Below are 21,563 nucleotides of genomic sequence, written 5' to 3' on the forward strand. Positions count from 1 at the left end.
GACCCATGTACAATAGAAGCCTTTTATCCTCAGTGCTCATGGTTCACTGTACATTTTAATGAGCAGTGAGGAAACTGGATTGTTGCTTAGAAACATTCTTGTAAAAAAATCTCTTTTTTATATTCTTTGTCATTTGTTTTGTTTGCACAAGACAAACATTTACCAAAATTTTCCTTTCATAAGATTAGCATATTTAAAATTGTATAATTTTTGTGTCATTAGATAAGTTAAAGTGAAAGATGTTTTTAAGGCTGCTTATCAGATTATTTCTTTAATTTATTGTTAACAGATTAAGCAAATATTACCATGGCTAACAACATAATGTCCAATATCAGTGTTAAAAAACATACCTTCATGGGTTTTACATATTCAGCCTTAAATAAAGTTAATAAAACATCACTCATGTTTGTTGGTTGTCTGTTTTTTTTTTTATATATATATATATTTTAAAGGGAAATGTGACATCAGAATTTATATCACCACCAACAACAGTTGACACCATCCAACCTTCCTGTCTTGTATAAAATACCACTGGCTCTCTGTCCAGTTCAGCATTTGTTGCTGCTGTGAAATATTTCTTAGTTTGAAACTGGATGCTTGAGAAAAAGTTAAAAAAAAAAAAAAAAAAAAAAATTGTGTAAGTACTTTTGAAAAGCCTCACAGTGAAGTCCTAACTTTTGTCTTATTAATAAACTGGCACAAATTTAGTTTTTATTTTTCATGCATACTTAAAGCAAAGTGAAGACAATTTAACTTAGATATAGAGATAGATCCTTTATTAATCCCCAGGGGGAGATCTGAAATTTTATCAAACCTATTGAAACATTTTAGAAGTCAATCATTGACCTTTCTTCATGGATATGTATTTAGATCTGAACAATGACGTGAGACGATGCATCTTAATTTGACAGCAAATTTCTTTTGCTTCTAAGTATTTTAATTTTTCTCCCAAAATTCCTGAGCTTATTTCAAAGCTTATAAAGCTTTGCAGAGAGTGGTGAAGGCTGCACAGAAGTCTGTTGGAGTCAGCCTCCCCACCATCACAGACGTCTACACCTCAAGATGCAGGATGAAGGACCCCACTCACCCAGCACACACTTTTTGCCCCGCTCCCCTCTAGAAGGAGGTTGAGGAGCATTAAGTGTAGAACCACTAGACTGAGGAACAGCTTCTACCCTGAAGCTGTTAGACTCATGAATCTCTAACCAGAATAATCACTGTGAAAAATCACAACGTGTTGCTGCTGATCTGTTTCATGTTGCTGTGTTCATTCGTGCTCATCTGCTCACACAGACTCATGTTTGTGCTGCTGTTCGGCATATTGTTTTTATACTACCAGTGCTTAGTGTACAAACCGGATTCCGAAAAAGTTGTAACACTAAACAAATTGTGAATAAAAACAATGCAATGATGTGGAGGTGCCAACATCTAATATTTTATTCAGAATAGAACACAAATCACAGATCAAAAGTTTAAACTGAGAGAATGTATCATTTTAAGGGAAAAATCTGTTGCTTCCAAATTTCATGGCGTCAACAAATCCCAAAAAAGTTGGGACTAGTCCATTTTTACCACTGTGTGGCATCCCCCCTTCTTCTTACAACACTCAACAGACGTCTGGGGACAGAGGAGACCAGTTTCTCAAGTTTAGAAATAGGAATGCTCTCCCATTCATGTCTAATACAGGCCTCTAACTGTTCAATCGTCTTGGGCCTTCTTTGTCGCACCTTCCTCTTTATGATGCGCCAAATGTTCTCTATAGGTGAAAGATCTGGACTGCAGGCTGGCCATTTCAGTACCCGGATCCTTCTCCTACGTAGCCATGATGTTGTGATTGCTGCAGAATGTGGTCTGGCATTATCGTGATGAAAAATGCAGGGTCTTCCCTGAAAGAGATGACGTCTAGATGGGAGCATATGTTGTTCTAGAACCTGAACATAGTTCTCTGCATTAATGGTGCCTTTACAGACATGCAAGCTGCCCATGCCACAAGCGCTCATGCAACCCCATACCATCAGTGATGCAGGCTTCTGAACGGAGAGTTGATAACAACTTGGGCTATCCTTGTCCTCTCTGGCCCGGATGACATGGCGTCCCAGTGTTCCATAAAGAACTTCAAATCGTGACTCATCTGACCACAGAACAGTCTTCCATTTTGCCACACTCCATTTTAAATGACCCCTGACCCAGTGCAAACGTCTGAGCTTGTGGAGCTTGCTTAGAAATGGCTTCCTCTTTGCACTGTAGAGTTTCAGCTGGCAACGGCGGATGGCACGGTGGATTGTGTTCACTGACAATGCTTTCTGGAAGTATTCCTGAGCCCATTCTGTTATTTCCTTGACAGTGGCATTCCTGTTTGAGGTGCAGTGATGTTTAAGGGCCCGGAGATCACGAGCATCCAGTAGAGTTTTACGGCCTTGACCCTTACACACAGCAATTGTTCCAGATTCTCTGAATCTTTTGATGATGTCATGCACGGTTGATGATGATAACTTAAAAGTCTTTGCTATTTTACGCTGGGTAACACCATTCTGGTATTGCTGCACTATCTTTCTGCACAACAATGGTGGAATTGGTGATCCTCTTACCATCTTGGCTTCTGAGAGACACTGACACTCTGAGAAGCTCTTTTTATACCCAATCATGTTGTCAATTGACCTAATTAGGGTTAATTGGTCTTCCAGCTGTTCGTTATGTGCTCAATTTCCTTTTTCCAGACACTTATTGCTACTTGTCCCAACTTTTTTGGCATTTGTTGACAATGTGAAATTTTGAATAAACATATTTTTCCTTCAAAATGTTACATTTACTCAGATTAAACTTTTGATCTGTCATCTATGTTATATTACGAATAAAATATTGACATTTGCCATCTCCACATCAGTGCATTCAGTTCTTATTCACAATTTGTTTAGTGTCCCAACTTTTTTGGAATCCAGTTTGTATTTTTATTTTTTAAAGAATATCAAACATTTGTATTAGACTGCATCTTAGAGTCAGGTTCATTTGAAACATTCAACTATCATTGAAACACCCAAGAAAACAATTTGCAGGTATTTTTTACAGATCATTGAACTAAGAAGACAAGTGCATAATTAAAAAGCAAGTTCACAGGTTGTTTTTTTTTTTGGGGGGGGGGGGGGGGGGGCATGCATCAGTACAGGACTTCTAGAGGTGTAATTCAAAATTGGACACAACTGGCCTCTTTTAGACTTGTGTGGACCATTAGATTGAGCACAAGGCGCTATTCATGGTCCAGATACTTGAGACACTTGGCAAATAAAATGTCCCACTTTTGACTTCTTTTCGGCTGCAAATTTCCAAATTAAAAATATTCCACATCTTCTTTATTAGTAAAGATGGTGCAGCTGTTCAATCTGAAAAGCTGTACTAAAACTCTCAGATTTGAGAATAAGCCCCCTTATGCTTTGATTTCTTCCTAAATGTGTTTGTATGTGTTTCATTTATGTTTAAAATCACACACACACACACACACGTGCACACACACCGTCTGGAATTTAACATATTTGGTTTCATTTTAAAACAGAGGTCAATATTCTGCGTGATGACATTGAACGCTGAGAGCAAACAGAGGGTCTTTTGTTTGCTGCAGACCAGGATTATCTCCCTCTTATCAGGGGCGTTTTATTAAGGAGGCTGGAGAAATGGGGCCCTTTCCAGCAGCTGGGCTGGGCCACAAAGACACTCTGGATCTCTTACACTGTTAACACAAAACAGAATAGCAGAATCCCAGCACGAACTTTCTGCGAACTGAGACTGAAGATGGTTTTCCTCACGACTAAAATGATGCAAAGGACGGCATTCTTTGTGACGTTCGGGAGCTTCGTAACGTCTCTGGTCACCACCTTTCTGCCTCTGTGGAAAACGATGAACTCGGAGCTGAATGAAGTTGAGAACTGGTTCTCTGGGTTGTGGCTCACCTGCCTCTACACGGATGAGAGGGGGATTCAGTGTAAGGCCTACGACTCAATCCTGGGACTGCCGATGGATCTGCAGATCTCCAGGGTCCTCATGCTGATATCTATAGGCACTGGAGCTTTTGCTCTGTTGGCTGCCTTCCCAGGTCTGGACGGGGTTGGGATGTTTGTGGGTCAGCCTGCTGTAAAGAGAGGGCTCCATATATTTAGTGGAGTCCTGACCTGGGTATCAGGGCTCACTACTCTGGCCCCCGTGTCTATTGTGGCGTACACGACCGTAGTGGAATTCTGGGATGAAGGTTTTCCTGATGCGATGCCCCGGTGGGAGTATGGCGAGGCAATGTTCTCAGGATGGTTTGGAGGATTGGGTCTGGTCATAGGAGGGACCCTGTTTTTTGTGGCTGTGTGCATGGGGGACTATGACCTGAGACTAGCAGGGGACTATGACCTGAGACCACCAAACAGCCCACAGGAGAAGCACAGGTCCAAGCACTACATGAAGACTGTGGTTTTGTAGCTTCACAGAGTTTCACATCAAACAGCATGTCAGTAAGTTTGAACAAGAATAACTTGGTAAATATAAAAATGATGCAACTGCATTAAAGTGTCACAAAACTGTCAGAAACTGCTGTTTCTTTTCCAACAAAGTTAAGTCAGGTCATCTGGATGGTTTCTTTTTTTTTTATTGAGATGTTTTGTCTTTCATTCTAAGGACTTCAACTCAAAAACAAGAAACCGTCCAGATGACCTGACTTATTAACTTTGTTGGATTTTTACCTGGATTTTTGAGCATGAACTTTGATGTTTTGAACTTTGGTTATGGCTTCCTCAGAGGGGTCAATGGGGGGGAGGGCGGGCCCCAGAAACCGTCTTATCACCAGCAAACTGGGTGGCTCACTATGTGAGTGTGATGCTTGTGAGACAGAGTTCACTGTGGCTCCTTGGACTGATGAAATCCTTTGGATGAAGGACGAAACGTCTCAACAAAATAAAGAAACCGTCCAGAGGACCTGACTGAACTTTGTTGGATTTTTTACCTGGATTATTGAGCATGAACTCTGATGCTGTTCCTTTTGTTATTTTTATAATTTTTTGTAAGTAAAACATAATGATTGAGCGTAAACATGTAGAAATTGATTTGAAATGTAGTAATGTGTCAACAACTTCTCAAAATTGAATTTTAATTAAAACCATGGAATCTTTGTATTTCTAAGGTCATTTTTAAAGTAATGCATCTCACCAACTTAAAAAAAAATGTCTGTTTATCAAACTTATCTGACAGTGGATGTCATTTTATGTATTACCAAGTTTTATTTTGTGGTATTTCTAGAATAAATATACATGTGTGATCTACCTGGTTCAGTTTTGATGTCGTCATATATTTAACTTGATTGTGATTCAGAGGTAACGTCCCCTCTCCAAGTTGATCTGACAGGTTTACAATTTACATGCATTCTTAGATTTAAACTTTCTTTTGCTGATGCTTTTTAGTTATTTAGTGCAATTAATGCAAAAAATGATAATCCTTTAAAATTTATTCTTATGCTAATAAATATTTGAGATGTGCAATATGTTTTTTTTTTTTTACAAGATTATGTAAATATAAAGGATGAAAGTGAGATTCACATCATTTGTTTGAAACTAATACAGTATGTTCAAGGGCAGCACGGTGGCGCAATTGGTAGAGCTGCTGCCTCTCAGCGAGCAGGTCGCCCTGGTTCAAATCCTGGCCAGGGGCCTTTCTGGGTGGAGTTTGCACGTTCTCTCCATTCATGCGTGGGTTTTGTCCGGGTACTCCAATTTCCTCCCACAGACCAAAAACATACATGTTAGGCTGATTGATAACTCTAAATTGTCCTAAGGTGTGAGTGAGAGAGTGAATGGTTGTTTGTCTCTTTGTGTTCATGGACTTGGACCTGTCCAGGGTGTCCCCTGTGACGGATGGGCACCAGCGACCCCCCGCATCCTGGAAAGGAGGAAATGGGTAAAGATTATGGATGGATGAATAATTTTTTCAAAATGGCAAAATTGAAAACCTTTACTGGTTTTCATCAGAGCTGTCTTTTTGTAAGACTGTGTCCACCATCAGGGTTCCCAGAGTATCTGGAAATCAGTGAAAACCTGGAAAATGACTTTCACATTCACCAGGCAGGGAAAACTGATCTGCTGATTAAGTGATGATATTTCTGAGATTTTAACATGTACATATATCAATGCTAGTTTTCTAATATAATTGGGTCCATGTTGCATGTATCCTTACTGATTGACTATGGTGGCTTTTTAGTATTTGATGTCATACAATGTAATTAATAATTAGGAATGACTCCTGTGTGCACATACATACTATAAGCTACAGTATATTTACTGTCATCTCAGATCTGCCCACCACCAAGACAAAAAGTTCTGAACATTTCATGTGATTGAAATGTCTCCTGAAATCTCAGGATTTACTTGGGGAAACATCAAGGAAAACTCAGGGAATTTTGTGTTCATGAAATGCTGGGGACCCTGTTTATGTATTTCACAGCTAAACTTTTATTTCCATAATCACATCAACAAACTTCACAACTAAACAACTGAGAATAAACAGCAAGCATGTGTACTGCTGAGGAACAATTGGTGTGCTGATTACTAATGGAATACAGGGGTAAAAATAAAAATATAAATGGAACCAAATCCTGAACTTGCCAAACAATAAAAAAAGACACAGACTGACAGAGTCTGTATATCTACTGTTAGAAACTGAAGGATTTTTGTAAACTTTACATCAACAGAAGTAGTTCTAGCTTTAAATTACTCCCCACTGTGGTGCTAAATGCTCAGTTTATTCCGTTTTATCTTTGGGACGACTGGTTGAGTGGTTAGAGCAGTCATCCTCCAATGCAAGGGTTGGGGGGCTCAATGCCACCAGCAGTCACATGCTGAATTGTCCCTGGGCAAGACACTAAACCCCTCATTGCCTCCGATGTCTGTCCCATCGGTGTTTGAATGTGATAAAGATTAATCTTTGTATAGATCTAGTAGAGTGCTGTATGAATGGGTAAATGAGGACACAGATTGTAGAAATTAGATTGTAGATTGTAGATTGTGTAAAGTGTTTTGAGTATCTTGATGAGACAGAAAGGCGCTATGCAGGTGGTTATTTCTTTTAATGTTGATGATTATAACTGACAACTAATGAAAACCCCAAATTCAGTGTCTCAGAAAATTAGAATATTACTTAAGGCCAATAAAATAAGGGTTTTTAGAAATGTTGGCCAACTGAAAAGTATGAACATGAAAAGTAGGAGCATGTACAGCACTCAATTCATTCAACCTTTATTTAGACAGGTAAACCCCATTGAGCCTCGAGGACTCATTTACAAGAGAGAAGTGTCAACAAAGAATGACGGCAACAATAGACAGCCACAAAAAGGCATACAGATTTTTTTTTGTTACAAATAAGATGGCAAAAAGTAACAAAAAACAGCTAGATTATAAGGTGAATGTAGAAAACTAAAAACATGAACATGTCTGCAGTGGTCCTTGCCAGGAGTTCAACAGATTCTTAAAGCCACTTAGAAGGTGGGCTTGTGATCGTAAGATCGCCGGTTCAAACCCCGGTACCGACAGCATCAAAAATGTGGACTGGGTAGGTGAAGCATCTACACCTGCCCCCACCCTCATTTGCCCCACTCTGGGCCCATGAGCAAGGCCCTTAACCCCCATCTGCTCCCTAAACAGGTCTCTCTTGAAAATGAGTTCTTGTGGCTCAATGAGACTACCTGTATAAATAAAGGGTAAATGAAAAAAAATAAAAAATAGAGGTCAAGGCTGAGATCTTCAGATCTTTTTGTAAGATATTCCAGGAAACAGGAGCGGAGTAGGAGAAGGCCCTTTTGCCAAGTTCAGTCCTCACTGAGGGAACACTGCAGGTAATAATGTCCTGAGAGAGCACGCTGCAGCAGACCAAGAAGTGATTTAAAGATGAAAATGTACCAGTGGGAGAGTCTGTGTGAAGTTAATGATGTCCAGTTAACCAGTGAATACAGGGTGCAGTGATGGGTACGATAATCACAGCCAGTTATGGATCTTAGTGCACCATGATAGACAGCATCCAACATTTGCAGGGTGCTTGTAGAAGCGTTCATGTAAATAATGTCGCCGTAATCAATGGAGGGAAGGAAAGTCACAGATACAAAGTGTTTCCTAGCATCCAAAGTTAGACAGGATCTGTTTCTGAAAAAGAAATCCAGTTTAACTTTCAGTTTCTTTACTAGGTTTTCCACATGGAGCTTAAAAGAGAGATGTGAGTCTACTAAGATACCCAAATATTTACAGGAATCAACAAACTCAATCGGGACACCATTTGAGGATAAAATCAGAGGAAGAACTAACTATTGGGATTGACTTCCTGTTTGAATAAAGCATCCTTTTGGTTTTGTCGGCATTTAGGACAAGTTTGAGGCAGAACAAATCAGACTGGATGATGTTGAATGCAGATTGCAAAAGCTGGAAAGCCTTAGCAACTGTTTTAGCTCAACAATGAGCAACTGTATCATCAGCATAGAAATGTTAAGATGCATCAGGGATGTTTTGACCTACATTACCTATGTAGATTGTAAAGAGGGTGGGTCCTAAGACTGAGCCTTGTGGTACACCATTGTTGACTGTTCAATAACTGGAGGAAGTACCATTATGTTTAATATTTAGTTGAATATTTAGTAGTACAATATTTAGTTGGGGCTCCTTTTGCCTGGATTACTGCAGCAATGCGGCGTGGCATGGAGTCGATCAGTCTGTGACACTGCTCAGGTGTTATGAGAGCCCAGGTTGCTAGATAGTGGCCTTCAGCTCTTATGAATTGTTGGGTCTGCTGTGTCGCATTTCCTCTTAACAATACCCCATAGATTTTCTATGGGGTTAAGGTCAGGCAAGTTTGCTGGCCAATTAGGTACCAAGTCCTGTTGGAAAATGAAATCTGCATCTCCATAAAGTTGGGTCAGCAGCAGGAAGTAGGAAGTGCTCTAAAATTTCCTGGTAGATGGGTGTGTTGATCTTGGACCTCAGTAAACACAGTGGACAAACACCAGTAGATGGCATGGCACCCCAAACCATCACTGACTGTGGAAACTTGAGACTGGACCTCAAGCAACGTGGATTCTGTACCTCTCCTCTTGTCCTCTGGGCTCTGGGACCTTGATTTCCAAAGGAAATACAAAATTTACTTAATCAGAGAACATAACTTTGGACCACTCAGCAGCAGTCCAGGCCTTTTTGTCTTTAGCCCAGGCAAGACACTTCTGATGCTGACTCTTGTTCAAGAGTGGCTTGACACAAGGAATGCGACAGCTGAAACCCATGTCTTGCATACGTCTGTGCATGGTGGTTCTTGAAGCACTGACTCCAGCTGTAGTCCACTCTTCGTGAATCTCCCCCACATTTTGGAATGGGTTTTGTTTTACAATCCTCTCCAGGGTGCGGTTATCCCTATTGCTTGTACACGTTTTTCTACCTCATCTTTTCTTTCCCTTCGCCTCTCTATTAATGTGCTTGGACACAGAGCTCTGTGAACAGCCAACCTCTTTATCAATGACCTTTTGTGTCTTACCCTCCTTGTGCAAGGTGTCAATGGTCGTCTTTGGGACAAATGTCAAATCAGCAGTCTTGCCCATGATTGTGTAGCCTACAGAACTAGACTGAGAGACCATTTAAAGAACTTTGCAGGTGTTTTGAGTTAATTAGCTGATTAGACTGTGGCACCAGGTGTCTTCAATAATGAACCTTTTAACGATATTCAAATTTTCCGAGAAACTGAATTTGGGGTTTTCATTAGTTGCCAGTTAGAATCATCAACATTAAAAGAAATACACATTTGAAATATATCAGTCTGTGTATAATGAATGAATATAATATACACGTTTCACTTTTGTAATGGAATTACTGAAATAAATACATTTTTTCATGATATTCTAATTTTATGACAAGCACTTGTACTGTATAAGAACAGTCCATTTACCATCTAAACATAAATTTCCTAGTTTGATTCACAGTCAAACTTCCCCCCTGAAAAAAAGAAGCCAACTTTGTGTGTTTCCTCTGTAAGAGTGAGTTCAGAAAGAAAACCCCAGCTCTGTTGCCATCATTTTATTTTAAAATAAGCTCTGAATTAGTCATGTCAACAGGGCGTAAACAGAGGAATTCTTTATGAAACTTCATTGTTTCAGCCTCTGGCATTAAAACACTGAGAGAAACTGACTCAACTGTGAAAGATTGTGAAAAATGTGAACTGTTTATTTTGTGCACAATGTGTTCTGCTCCACTTCAGCCTTGTTTTGCATGAGTGGAAGTGGTTCTTATTTCATAGTTTCAAACATTTGAATTAAGCCATTAAATGAACTGTTTGGGTAGCATCACTAATCTACACTGAAAGGTAAAGGTTTCTGCACTGTCTGTCACCGGGTAAAAAATGTAGCTGTCTTTGATGAAACATGTATTTGTTTATTACAGGCAAGCTCAGAGTTATTTTTTTTCTTTCTACAATTCATAAACAAAAATTATATATATATACATTATTTCACCGGTGAAGTTGCTTTCTCTCTGCAAATTGTTGCCTTTTAACAAACTCTTCTTGTCACCTACTCTTTCAAAGAATGAAAAGTTTTTTTTTTGTTGTTGCTTAGACAGGCCTCCTCTTTGTCATGACCTTTTATAAGAAGCTTTTTGTACTTTGCTTGTCTCCAAGCAGGATTCTGCAAAAATGACTAAAACCTGTTTCATATAAAACATGTTGGAAAGAAAGAAACATTGCATCAAACTGTGACCTCTGAATCTTACATGGAGGTGCTTTGAAAGCTTTGGAAGTTCAAAACTGTGTAGGAAGTGTTGAGATTCTTATTTTAGTGTTTATTCTCATCTCAGGTGTCTCATGTCGTTTCTTTACATATAGTCATAACATTATGACCGTAGGCAAGTGAAGGGAGATGCATTAATATTTTTGTTACAACACAATGTTCTGCTAAGAAAATGTGCATCCTGGCACTCACGTTCCTTTGACACTCATAATCTAAACATTTTTGCAATCCAGTCACCCCCACCCCCACCACACACACACTCTGAAAAACAGCAGGGCTCTCAGGTCCAACTACATAAAGACTTTAAAAAAAAGTCTGTGATGTTTGGATACAAATCTGATTAAATCTGATGGCTTTAGATCGAACCATCCCTAATCTAAGATATTCTATATAGCACTTGTCTGAATTGACATGCTTTTTTTCTTAGTTTGATTGCTATTTTTGAGGGCAATAACAGTAAATATTTGTTTTCCCCTGCTGAGTGTTTTTACCTCGATTCATCCATGAGAATCTGTCCTGATTGTCTAAAATGTGACAACATGATCAGGTTAAACACTGAATATTAAAAGTTATTATTACTCTGAACATACCTGGACATTTTTTCCGTTTTCACATTTTTTTCATGTGTTCCTCCCATCCACTAAGATGACCTCTGCATTGATTTTTATTTTTATTTTATCCAATTGTTTAGTCCTAAGAAGTTGTCAAAGTATCTATCCAGTCAAGTGTGGCTATAAACAATATAGGTTTTTGAAATAAAACCTTTAAAATGAAATATCTGGCCACATAAAAATGGCCTAAAAGTTTTGCACTTAAATTGAAACACTCATAAGTTACAACATACCAGAGATGAAATCATCTTTACAACAGGTATAGTGTGAGAAAAAGCTGTTTGCATCAACTGCCAGTTGAGAGGTTTGACCACACTGTTGCATAGCAATGAAGCTTGACTGGTTAAGGCAAGCTGTTGCAACACTTAATAAAAAAACACCTATCATTCTTAGTATTTTATTAAGTCAAAATGGCCTTTTTACCAGTCAGAATGAAATGTGTCTATAAAAACATTTATATGAGGAAAATTATGTAGTTTATTTTATTATTTTAAAATAAACCATCTAATTATGTTGGACTGGGTTTAAATCTACTTCTGTTTGGAACTAAACTGAATTACTTGAAATTTAGTTTGAACTGGACATGTAGCATTCAGCCTATACCCTGCTACATCCCTGTTCTCTGTCATAACATCTGTTGTCAAGTCTTTGTCAACAAGAAAGAATATAGATAAAGTCACATTTCAGACAACTAAAGTGTAGCTGCTCTTCTTTATATATTATTTATGTGTTTGATTTTTAAAAGCCTCCCACCAAAGTATATACTGTATGGATAAAATATTGTCGTAGATATTTGTAAGTATGTTGTTTCTAACCGTTATTCCATTTACACGACTAAAACAGCTTTGTGTCTGAAACGGTTTGTAGAGTTTGGACTGAGACATGCAGACAAAACACAAGGAACTCAAATGAAAGTGTAAATATTTTAATAAAGAAAACAAAAAGTGCTGACACGGCAGCAACAACTTGCTAAAACAACTTCAGGAGACGTGGAAGAGAAACAGAACAGGGGCATGAAGCACACACAATGCCAGACTGATGTGAAGTGAAAAGTTGAGAGAATAAAAAGGCTGGAACTGAGCAGGTAAGTGGCTGCAAAGGAGAACAGGTGTGGGTAAGAGGGAGGAGTAGAGACTGACTACTGGGAAAATGAACTGGAGGCACAGAGTAACATGGAAAAGGCACAAAAAAGAAAACACAAAAACCAAACAGGAGGGAAACATAAAAATCAACCCCAAAAACAGAAAACTTAACACTAAAACACAAAGATCTTGACATTAACCACCATACTCACAAGTCTCTATTGTGAAAAACTATTTTTCACAACTGAGACATTTTATTATATATATACAAAATTGCATTAAAGTAATTAGGAATAGTTTTTCCTTTGAATTTGTAACAATATTTTTAATCTACTTGTAAAACTTTAGATAAAGTCAGGTACAGCCATTGTGCAACAAGGCCATTAATATGATAAGTCAGTTTCAGTTTATGAACGAAATGGCAAGCTGTTGTAACATTTAATTAAACAACACCTTTATCAATATTAGTATTTCTAATTATCTTTCTCTCTTTTTAATCTAGCAGCTCCAAGTTGTTTTAGTATACTCTATGCCATAGCTTAAAAGATTGCACTGCTGAATTTTACACTGGTGTAGATATGATATCATCACATATCTCAAATAGGATTATAGATATCTGTAATACAAATGATACAAGGTTCTCCTGGTAAGAACTCAATCTGGTATCTATCTTCTTCAGACAGTAATAATGTACTTGTGGATATTATTATGTACACATAACTGATACAAGTGACATAATTAAATAAACACAACGTGAATAAGTTGTTCATGGAAGAATGTTGTTTGAGACGTGGCAAATGTTGACTGGGGAAAGGAAGAGTGACGTTGTGGTTAGCTGAAATGTTCATTTTGAACATAAATATCTGAAATATGAATAATTGATCTAAAGACTCTAACTATATATGATAAACTGGTTTACCTCACAGGCTGTCCACTCATTTTTCCTCCTCATTTCCACCCCTACAGTTTTTTTCCAGCAGGTTTTTCATCTTTTTATTTTCTGCTTTGGTCAATAAGCAAGCCATTTTATTCTGTATGACCTATCAGTGATCTGTAGCTAATTACGCAGCTCAGGATTTCATTAAGAAACGCGTCTGTCTCACAGTTAATGAACAGCCTCGTTAACTATGCCAGCATGGTAAATATGTAACTTTAATACACGCTAGAGGTCGTTTTCCAGGCTTGACTTTTGTTTCGCTACAATAGCAGGTCTTTTAATGGGATTTAAATGTGAATGTATGGAGTTCAGCAGTGGGTGGTACAAAAAACTTTGTTCATATGATGCAAATAAAATGTACAAAAATATATTTGTGCTTTGTGTTTTATTATGGTAAAATCAAGATGTTTTATTGATTTAAGCCCAATCTTCTGCGTGCACGGGTTTTGGTCAGGTTGTTTTGTATTTTAGTTTGAATCTTTCACATATCTTTTTCATCGGTGGGTGCTGTAACTTTCCGGCCCCTGCAGTAAAAGACTCCCCTCACGGTAATTTAATTTAAACTGAGAGATTTTCCACTAAAAGCTTGCTTTCACACGTGCGTTCACATGGAGAACACAAACACACTGACTCTGGAGTGCACATGTCATCTGTCAGCACCCTGTAGAAATACAATAACACCATTTGGCAATGCTTTTCTTTTGTCTCTCTCTCTCTCTCTCTCTCTCTCTCTCTCTCTCTCTCTCTCTCTTTAAATCTAGCAACTCCAAGTTAATTTATTATATTCCATATTAGCAAAACAACTTCTCTCATAAAGATCAGAAAAAGAAAGTAATATCATAAAGTAAAAAACTAAATCTGCACATTTTTCTCATTTTCTCATTGAAACATAAGTAAGTAAAATTTGTGACTGCATGCCGACGTGGTTGTTTACACATAGAAAGAGCTGAAGACTAGAAATAGATTGTTCATTTTACCAGACATATATTTGTTTGCCTACACAGACTGCAGCCAGTTTAATCACAGGACTTAAACTTCCAGGTTTTTTGTTTTTTCCCTGTGGTAGATTTAGCCAAACCTTTTGTTTACATTAAGTGTGGACCTGCATTTCAGAACTGCATTTTACACAGCTGGAAAACTAAAGGAGTGAAATTTTTTTTGAAGCACATAATTTTTAAACACAGTTGTTCAGGGTGACCTTTTTTATGTTTGATTTCATACTTTGCACTTAGTACTCCTCTGTACTGCTGCAATCATCATTTTCAAAGAAGTGAATCTGCAGTTCTAAGGTGACCGACCTTGTCCCTGCAGATATTTGAAGTAGATGTACAATTTCTAGGAAAGCGGGCGTAAAAGAAATGGAAATATCTCTTGAGCTTATAAATAATAAATAAATAAAGCAATAAATAAAATGCAACATACCATTTTTAAACCATTTCCAGTGAACCTGGGATTTACTGCAGCAGCTGCACCTCTGCTGCTGATTCTACTGAAAGAAGTGCAGCATACAGTAAGAGTTGTGTCGATGATTGTCTCCAAGCAGTCCTTTTGCATGTTCTTGTGTTGGGTTTTAAGAGCGGACATGATAGCAGAAAAAAAGGGCACGCAATATAAAAAATAGTCAGTCAGCATGCAGTGCAGAGAGGAAGGCTGCAAGTCTTTGATCAGGTTTAACTGGCAAGTCAGGTCTTTGACATCTGAAGGGGAAGCAGAAAGGGTCTAAAGAGAACAACAACCAGCTGAACGGGAGAGAGAGAGAGTCTAAGCTCAGAGAAAGAGAAGAGGAAGGGTGGGAGGACGGTGAGGATTCATGCTGTGTTAGCATCCCCTCAGCAACTCCATCAATACTGCACACAGCTGAGAACCTGGCAGAGGTCCTCTGTGCTGCATTTTCAGAGAAAGAGAGCAACTCCCACGACCGGTCAGCTCAGTGGAGGGGGGGCTCTGTGAGGGGCAGAGTACACACATTCACAATCACTCTCTCTCTCTCTCTCTCACTTGAACCTCTGCTGCATCAAGAGGCAGAAGAGGCGAGCGAAGGAAGGACACACAAACTGGGAATACTTCAGCAAAGGGAGCCAATCCTGGAGAGGGACCGCGAGGAAACTATGCTGCTGTGTTCCACATGGGAGACGGAGGACCAGGGAGTTTGACAGGATCTCAGTGCACCTGCTTCATGCACACTGGTAAGCTGATTTATTCTTTTTACAGCCAGAAAAAACAATGTAGCCCTGCTTTGTTAGTTTTGTTTAAAATGTGTATGTGATGTGGTGTGGAAATCAAGACTCCTTTATTTAAGTGCATTGTGTCTGCACTGTTTCCCTGCTGTCAGCTCTTGGATGAACTTGTTTGGGACATTACTCTTTTCTGGACCATCATTCATGGTTGGGGGTCCCATTTTTCAGCTCCAAAAAATACACAGCAGAAACACATTAAACTTACTCTAACTCTAACCTTACACCACTCACAATATTAAAAAAATTATATATGTTTGTAATGGTTTTAATGGCGAGTCCATGTGTGTTTAAGAATGCACTTGCTTGGAAACAGTTTCGTGGAATCACAGCTCCCCTGTAGGGGTGTACACCCCTTTGTTAATTCTAGTTTTCCATGACATCATGGAGAGGTTACTGCTTAAAGCAGTGGCAAAATGACCTGACACAATTCATGTGTGGCTTTTTTTCTTTCTCATATAACTTAAGCATTGTAGCTTAAGATAAAACGTCTGGGTTGACTTGATGCATTTGACATAAAGTTGCTCAGAACATCTTCAGAGTTGAATGAGATGTTTCTCTTCCACGTGGCACCTACAAAGTGCATTATTGTTTCCACTGAGGGTTTGTGTTTTTGAATTCCTTTTGAAGCTTAGCTGTGACCCCTGTAATCTGGTGAAAATATGGCTCACATCACCAGTATTATATTTTATCTTTGTTCTTTTTTCCAGTCCAGGCTGTTCCTTAAAAGAAACAAAGATGTTGCCGGAGTCCCATGGAGATAATGTCATTGATACATAGTGAATAATAATAATCAACTTTCTGATAGTGTATGACAACAAATTGTGCATAGATCTCTGTTATAGATGTCCTCAACTATTTAATGATGAAAAGATAGGCAAAGTATTCAGTAAAGTCCAGATGTAAGCTCAATCATGCAGGTAAATAAATTAAAAAAATTTAAGTCAGGTCATCTGGACAGAGTTCTTCTTGGTTGAAACGTTTCATCTTTCATCCGAAAGACTTAATCAGTCTGAAGGCCATGCCACAAAATCAGTCCTATAAATAGCACCTTCTCAAAGTGGATAAACCAGTTTGCTGGAGTCGTCCAGAAACATCTTTTCACATGTAAAAGGAGGACCGTCAGTCTAACAATCGATCGTCAGTGCCCTGATCAATGATCGATTGTTAGGTTACTGGTGATCTATGAGACTGATGGTCTCCAGCAAACTAGTTAATCCACTTTGAGAAGGTGCTATTTATAGGACTGAGTTTGTGGCATGACCCTCTGACTGAGGAAGTCTTTCGGATGAAAAATAAAACATTTCAACCAAGAAGACTCTGATGAGCTGAATTAACTTTGTTGGGTATTCGGTGAAGTTTTTGATAGGGAGTGGTGGTGCAGAGGTTAGAGAAGGTGGGCCTGTGATTGGAAGATTGCTGGTTCAACACTCGGTACCGACAACATCAAAATGTGGGTGGGAAAGGTGAAGCACCCACACCTGCCTCCACCCTCATTTGCCCCACTCTGGGCCCTTGAGCAAGGCCCTTAACTTCCACCATCTGCTCCACCGGGCACCCAGATAGCAGCTCTCTGCTCCACACAGAGGGCTGTGGTAGCTCGGTGGTCTGTGGTTGCATCAGGATGGGCATCCAGTGTAAAAATAACTGCCACGTCTTTGTGCGACTAAGTTCGCTGTAAAGAAGGGAGCAGCCAAAAGAAGAAGAAAAAATGAAGCTTTTGGATGTGTCAGTCAGAATGTAACTTCAGACATTCCAGAAACATACAAAGTGCAAACTGGAGATAAAAACAAAGTCTGTTTCATGTGCTGGTCACATACATTTGAAGTGTCATCAAAATGAAAGCCCTCTTAAAAAGAACCCAATCCTGGTAGGAGAAGACATTTGCTGGGCAGCTGGATTAATCAATCTCAGGACAAACCTTGGGGTTATCTTCTATCTAGCTCACAAAGCAGGAGAATATGCAGACTGTGAGTGACAGAGGTGTGCTCAAATATTAAGTGTTACAAGTTCTTGTACTCAGTTGCTGAAGATCAAAAATCCAAAATAACTAATGGCAGACTAACCTGTTGGGACACATGCCAAGCAGCTTTATGAACACACTGAATACCACAAATGTGGATGAAATGAGTCAGGTAATTCATCATTTTGCTGCTACTAGGTTCAGGGTTTTTGTCCAGTTTTCTACAACTCATAGCTACAAAATGTTCTTCTCTTGCTGATGTCCATCGGTACAAAAAAAATGAGAAAAACTGTTTTCCATGTGTGTTTATGTGTAGCGCAAAACCATTAAAACTTGCAAAGCACTTCTGTTTCAGGTGATGAACGTGACCTTTACAGGGCAGTCATTTTGGACATTATCAGTCCATTTATGGTTTTCCTCACCTTCAACCAGGAGCCACACTTTGATAATTCTGCCCACCAACATCTGAGTATCGCAAGTGTTTAAATTTGTAATTAAACTGACAGCTTGTTTGCTGGCAGGATTTATTAGCACTGCTTGGGGACAAGTCCAACAGTGAAATAGCGGGATCTGCGTCATATGCTGTGCTGACCAAATCTGCTTAACCTACTTTTTATTGGCACAAAATGTCTTGGGTTTGAACTTGGTTATGATAGTTGTAGTTGCTGTTTATCAAGTTCTCAGTGCGGGCATTTAAAACAACAACAACAATATGTTATAAGAAATGCTTTTAGATGTAGTTTATCTCTTTGGAACAGGATAAGATGTGTTGTTTTGTGCAGTTAATAAAATCCTTAACATCTAAGCTTCAGCTGTGTTAGAGTTGTTGGTAGCTCAGCGGAGAAAACTTCAGTCAGTGCTTGAAAGAACTGTGCAAGAAAATGGAGCAAATGGGAAAAAATGCTTCACACATATGGAGGGTATTCAGGATGGAAAGGCTGAAACATCACTAGAGGTAACATTCATTTCTGGGTTTTATTGGTTTCTTTTATAAGCTTTTTTTATTTGAGGTGCACAAAATTTCCATCATCTACATCTGTGAAGCTTAGGAAGCAAAAACGAAAGCATGATTGATTTACTTAATGTAAAAACCAAAAAGTATACTGTAACAAAGTCATAATTTTTGTATGCATTTTCATTCAGCTACCAACAACTCTAACACAATGCATTTTTTTTCAGAGAGGAGCTGTTAAAGGCTCTGAAGAAAGAGCTTCCAAATGACTGGGCTACTACAGCAACAGTTATTAGAGAGACATGTAGGAAGGTACTTGTGTCATCTGGACAGAGAATGGATGATAAGGAAACATGGTGGTGGAATAGTGAAGTGCAGGAAGCTATTCAAAGAAAGACATTAGCCAAGAAAAAATATGACAGTGAGAGGACTGAAGACAGGAGACAGGAATGTAAGGAGATGGGATGTAGAGCAAAGAGGGAGGTGGCAAAGGCAAAGCAGAAGGCATATGATTAGTTGTTTGGGAGACTGGACACTAAAGAGGGTGAGAAAGACTTGTACTGATTGGCGAGACAGAGGGATCAGGCTGGAAAGGATGTGCAGCAGGTTAGGCTTGTTAAAGATAGGAATGGTAATGTTCTAACAAGTGAGAAGAGTGTGATGGGAAGATGGAAGGAGTACTTTGAGGAGCTAATGAATGAGGAGAATGAAAGAGAAAGAAGAGTAGAGGTCATAGAAACTGTGAACCAGGAAGTGGGAAAGATTAGTGAGGGTGAAGTTCGGAAAGCTTTAAAAAGAATTAAGGAGAAAACAGTAGGACCTGATGACATACCATTGGAGGTTTGGAAATGTCTTGGAGAGATGGCAGTGAGGTTTTTGACTCAAATATTCAACAATATATTTAGGGTGAGAAAATGCCTAAGGAATGGAGAAGAAGTGTCTGGTGTCCATTTTTAAGAACAATACACTTTGTTAAGAGCAAGGGTGATGTACAGAGTTGTAGCAACTACAGGGGAATTAAGTTAATGAGACACACAATGAAGATCTGGGAGAGAGTTGTGGAAGCAAGACTTAGACGATAGGTGACTGTTTGTGAGCAGCAGTTTGGTTTCATGCCAAGAAAGAGCACCACAGATGTCATCTTTGATTCTGATGGAGAAGTACAGAGAGGGTCAGAAAGAATTTCATTATGTCTTTGTAGTTTTAGAAAAAGCATATGACAGGGTGCCGCAGGAGGAGGTGTGGTATTTCATGAGGAAATCTGGAGTGACAGAGAAGTATGTTAGACTGGTACAGGACATGTATGAGGACAGCAGGACAGTGGTGAGATGTGCTGTAGGAGTGACAGATAGCTTCAAGGTGGAGGTGGGAGTGCATCGAGGATCAGCTCTGAGCCCCTTCTTGTTTGCTCTGGTGATGGACTGACTAACAGATTAGGTCAGGCAGGAATCCACATGGACTATGATGTTTGCAGATGACATTGTGATCTGTGGTGAGAACAGAGAACAGGTGGAAGAGAACTTAGAGAGGTGGAGGTATGCACTTAAAAGAAGAGGAATGAAAGTCAGTCGTAGTAAGACAGAGTACATGTGTGTGAATGAGAGGGAGGCCGGTGGAACAGTGAGGCTACAGGGAGCAGAGGTCACAAAGGTGCAGGACTTCAAGTACTTGGGGTCCACTGTCTTGGAAAATGGGGAGTGTGGTAAAGAGGTGAAAAAGAGAGTCCAGGCAGGATGGAGTAGATGGAGAAAAGTTTCAGGAGTGATTTGCAACAAAAGGGTGTCAGCAAAGGTCAAAGGAAAAGTTTACGAGACAGTTGTGAGACCAGCTACAGTATGTTTTACGGTCTGGAGAAGGTGACATTGTTAAAAAAAACAAAAAAAAAAACAGGAGAAAGAACTGTAAGTTACAGAAATTAAGATGTTATGGTTCTCTTTAGGAGTGACAAGGATGGATAAGATTAGGAATGAGATCATCAGAGGTACCAAATAGTGTAAAAAGTGACCTCAAAGCTCCATACTCCTGCAGCACTATCCCAATAAAAACCTTGGGGGACAAACAGTCATAATCATTTTCTAGATTCACAAAGTGTATGTACTGATAGTCAATCTTTTATGAACCATTTGGCATGATTAGGACCATTGTTGCAGCCTTCTGCTCCACACCCATCATGGTCCTCCAGCAACGTTGAACACGTACTGTACGTCAACATTGATTGCCCCACAGTGTTCATAGCCTCCATTTGCTTTCTCCTATAATCAGGAAGATTTTGACTCCTGAAGTAACTTCTGCCAGGACAATGAACTCGTGTTCTCCAGGTTCTTAGGCTCCTCCTTCTCAGATCAGAACATGTGACTGAACTAAGGGGAACTTCAACCATGTCATCGCTCCAGGTCAGCAGCTCTGAGCCCTGCTCTCTTTAAATGAGGTGCTGAATGACTTGGCAGAACATTTTGGAGACCAACTGAAAGCCTTTCTCCTTGGCCTCTCCAAAGTCCTCCCTAACCCAAGTTTTAGCTTCTGAGACTTGCTCTTTTCACCAGTTGGTACCCATCAGCTGCAGCAGAAGGCCCCTCTTCAACTTTTTTAGTCTCAGAATTTCTACTAGCAGTTTCTTCAATTGTCTCCATGACAAGTATACTACCTGACCACAGATCCTAAGAGCTGCACCTGCAATAAAGGTTTTGACTCTGGGTCGTTTGGATCTCACATCCTTAAGCTTACCCAGGACATGTGAAAAAAAATATCTCTTGGAAATCTGAGCTGAACTTCTCACAAACATGGAGGTTCACCAAATAGACCTCACCTGCAGTCCTCAGGTGCAGGAATCCTCAAAGGCATGTTTTACTTAGCTTTACTTACTTTTGGAGAGCTGCTTTTATCTTGCCATTTGACAATATGTGATTATTCACTTCGTGTTCATCTGTTAGAACAACTTGCTGACAGTTTTCACTTTCTGCCTCTTTCTTTATTGAACTTTAACACCACTATCAGTTTTCACAAAGGGCTTTGC

The 21,563-nt window shown here is 39.3% G+C and overlaps 1 protein-coding gene across 1 annotated transcript; it reads left to right on the forward strand.

Annotated features, from left to right (window-relative positions):
• Positions 1–3,783: 3,783 nt before the first annotated feature.
• cldn26 (claudin 26) lies at positions 3,784–4,455 on the forward strand. Its single transcript, XM_037680444.1, has one exon. The coding sequence runs from the start codon at positions 3,784–3,786 to the stop codon at positions 4,453–4,455; it is 672 nt and encodes a 223-aa protein (XP_037536372.1).
• Positions 4,456–21,563: the final 17,108 nt, after the last annotated feature.

Source organism: Nematolebias whitei, chromosome 8 (genome assembly GCF_014905685.2).
Source record: "Nematolebias whitei isolate Nwh7 chromosome 8, NemWhi1, whole genome shotgun sequence".
Taxonomy (NCBI): Eukaryota; Metazoa; Chordata; class Actinopteri; order Cyprinodontiformes; family Rivulidae; genus Nematolebias; species Nematolebias whitei.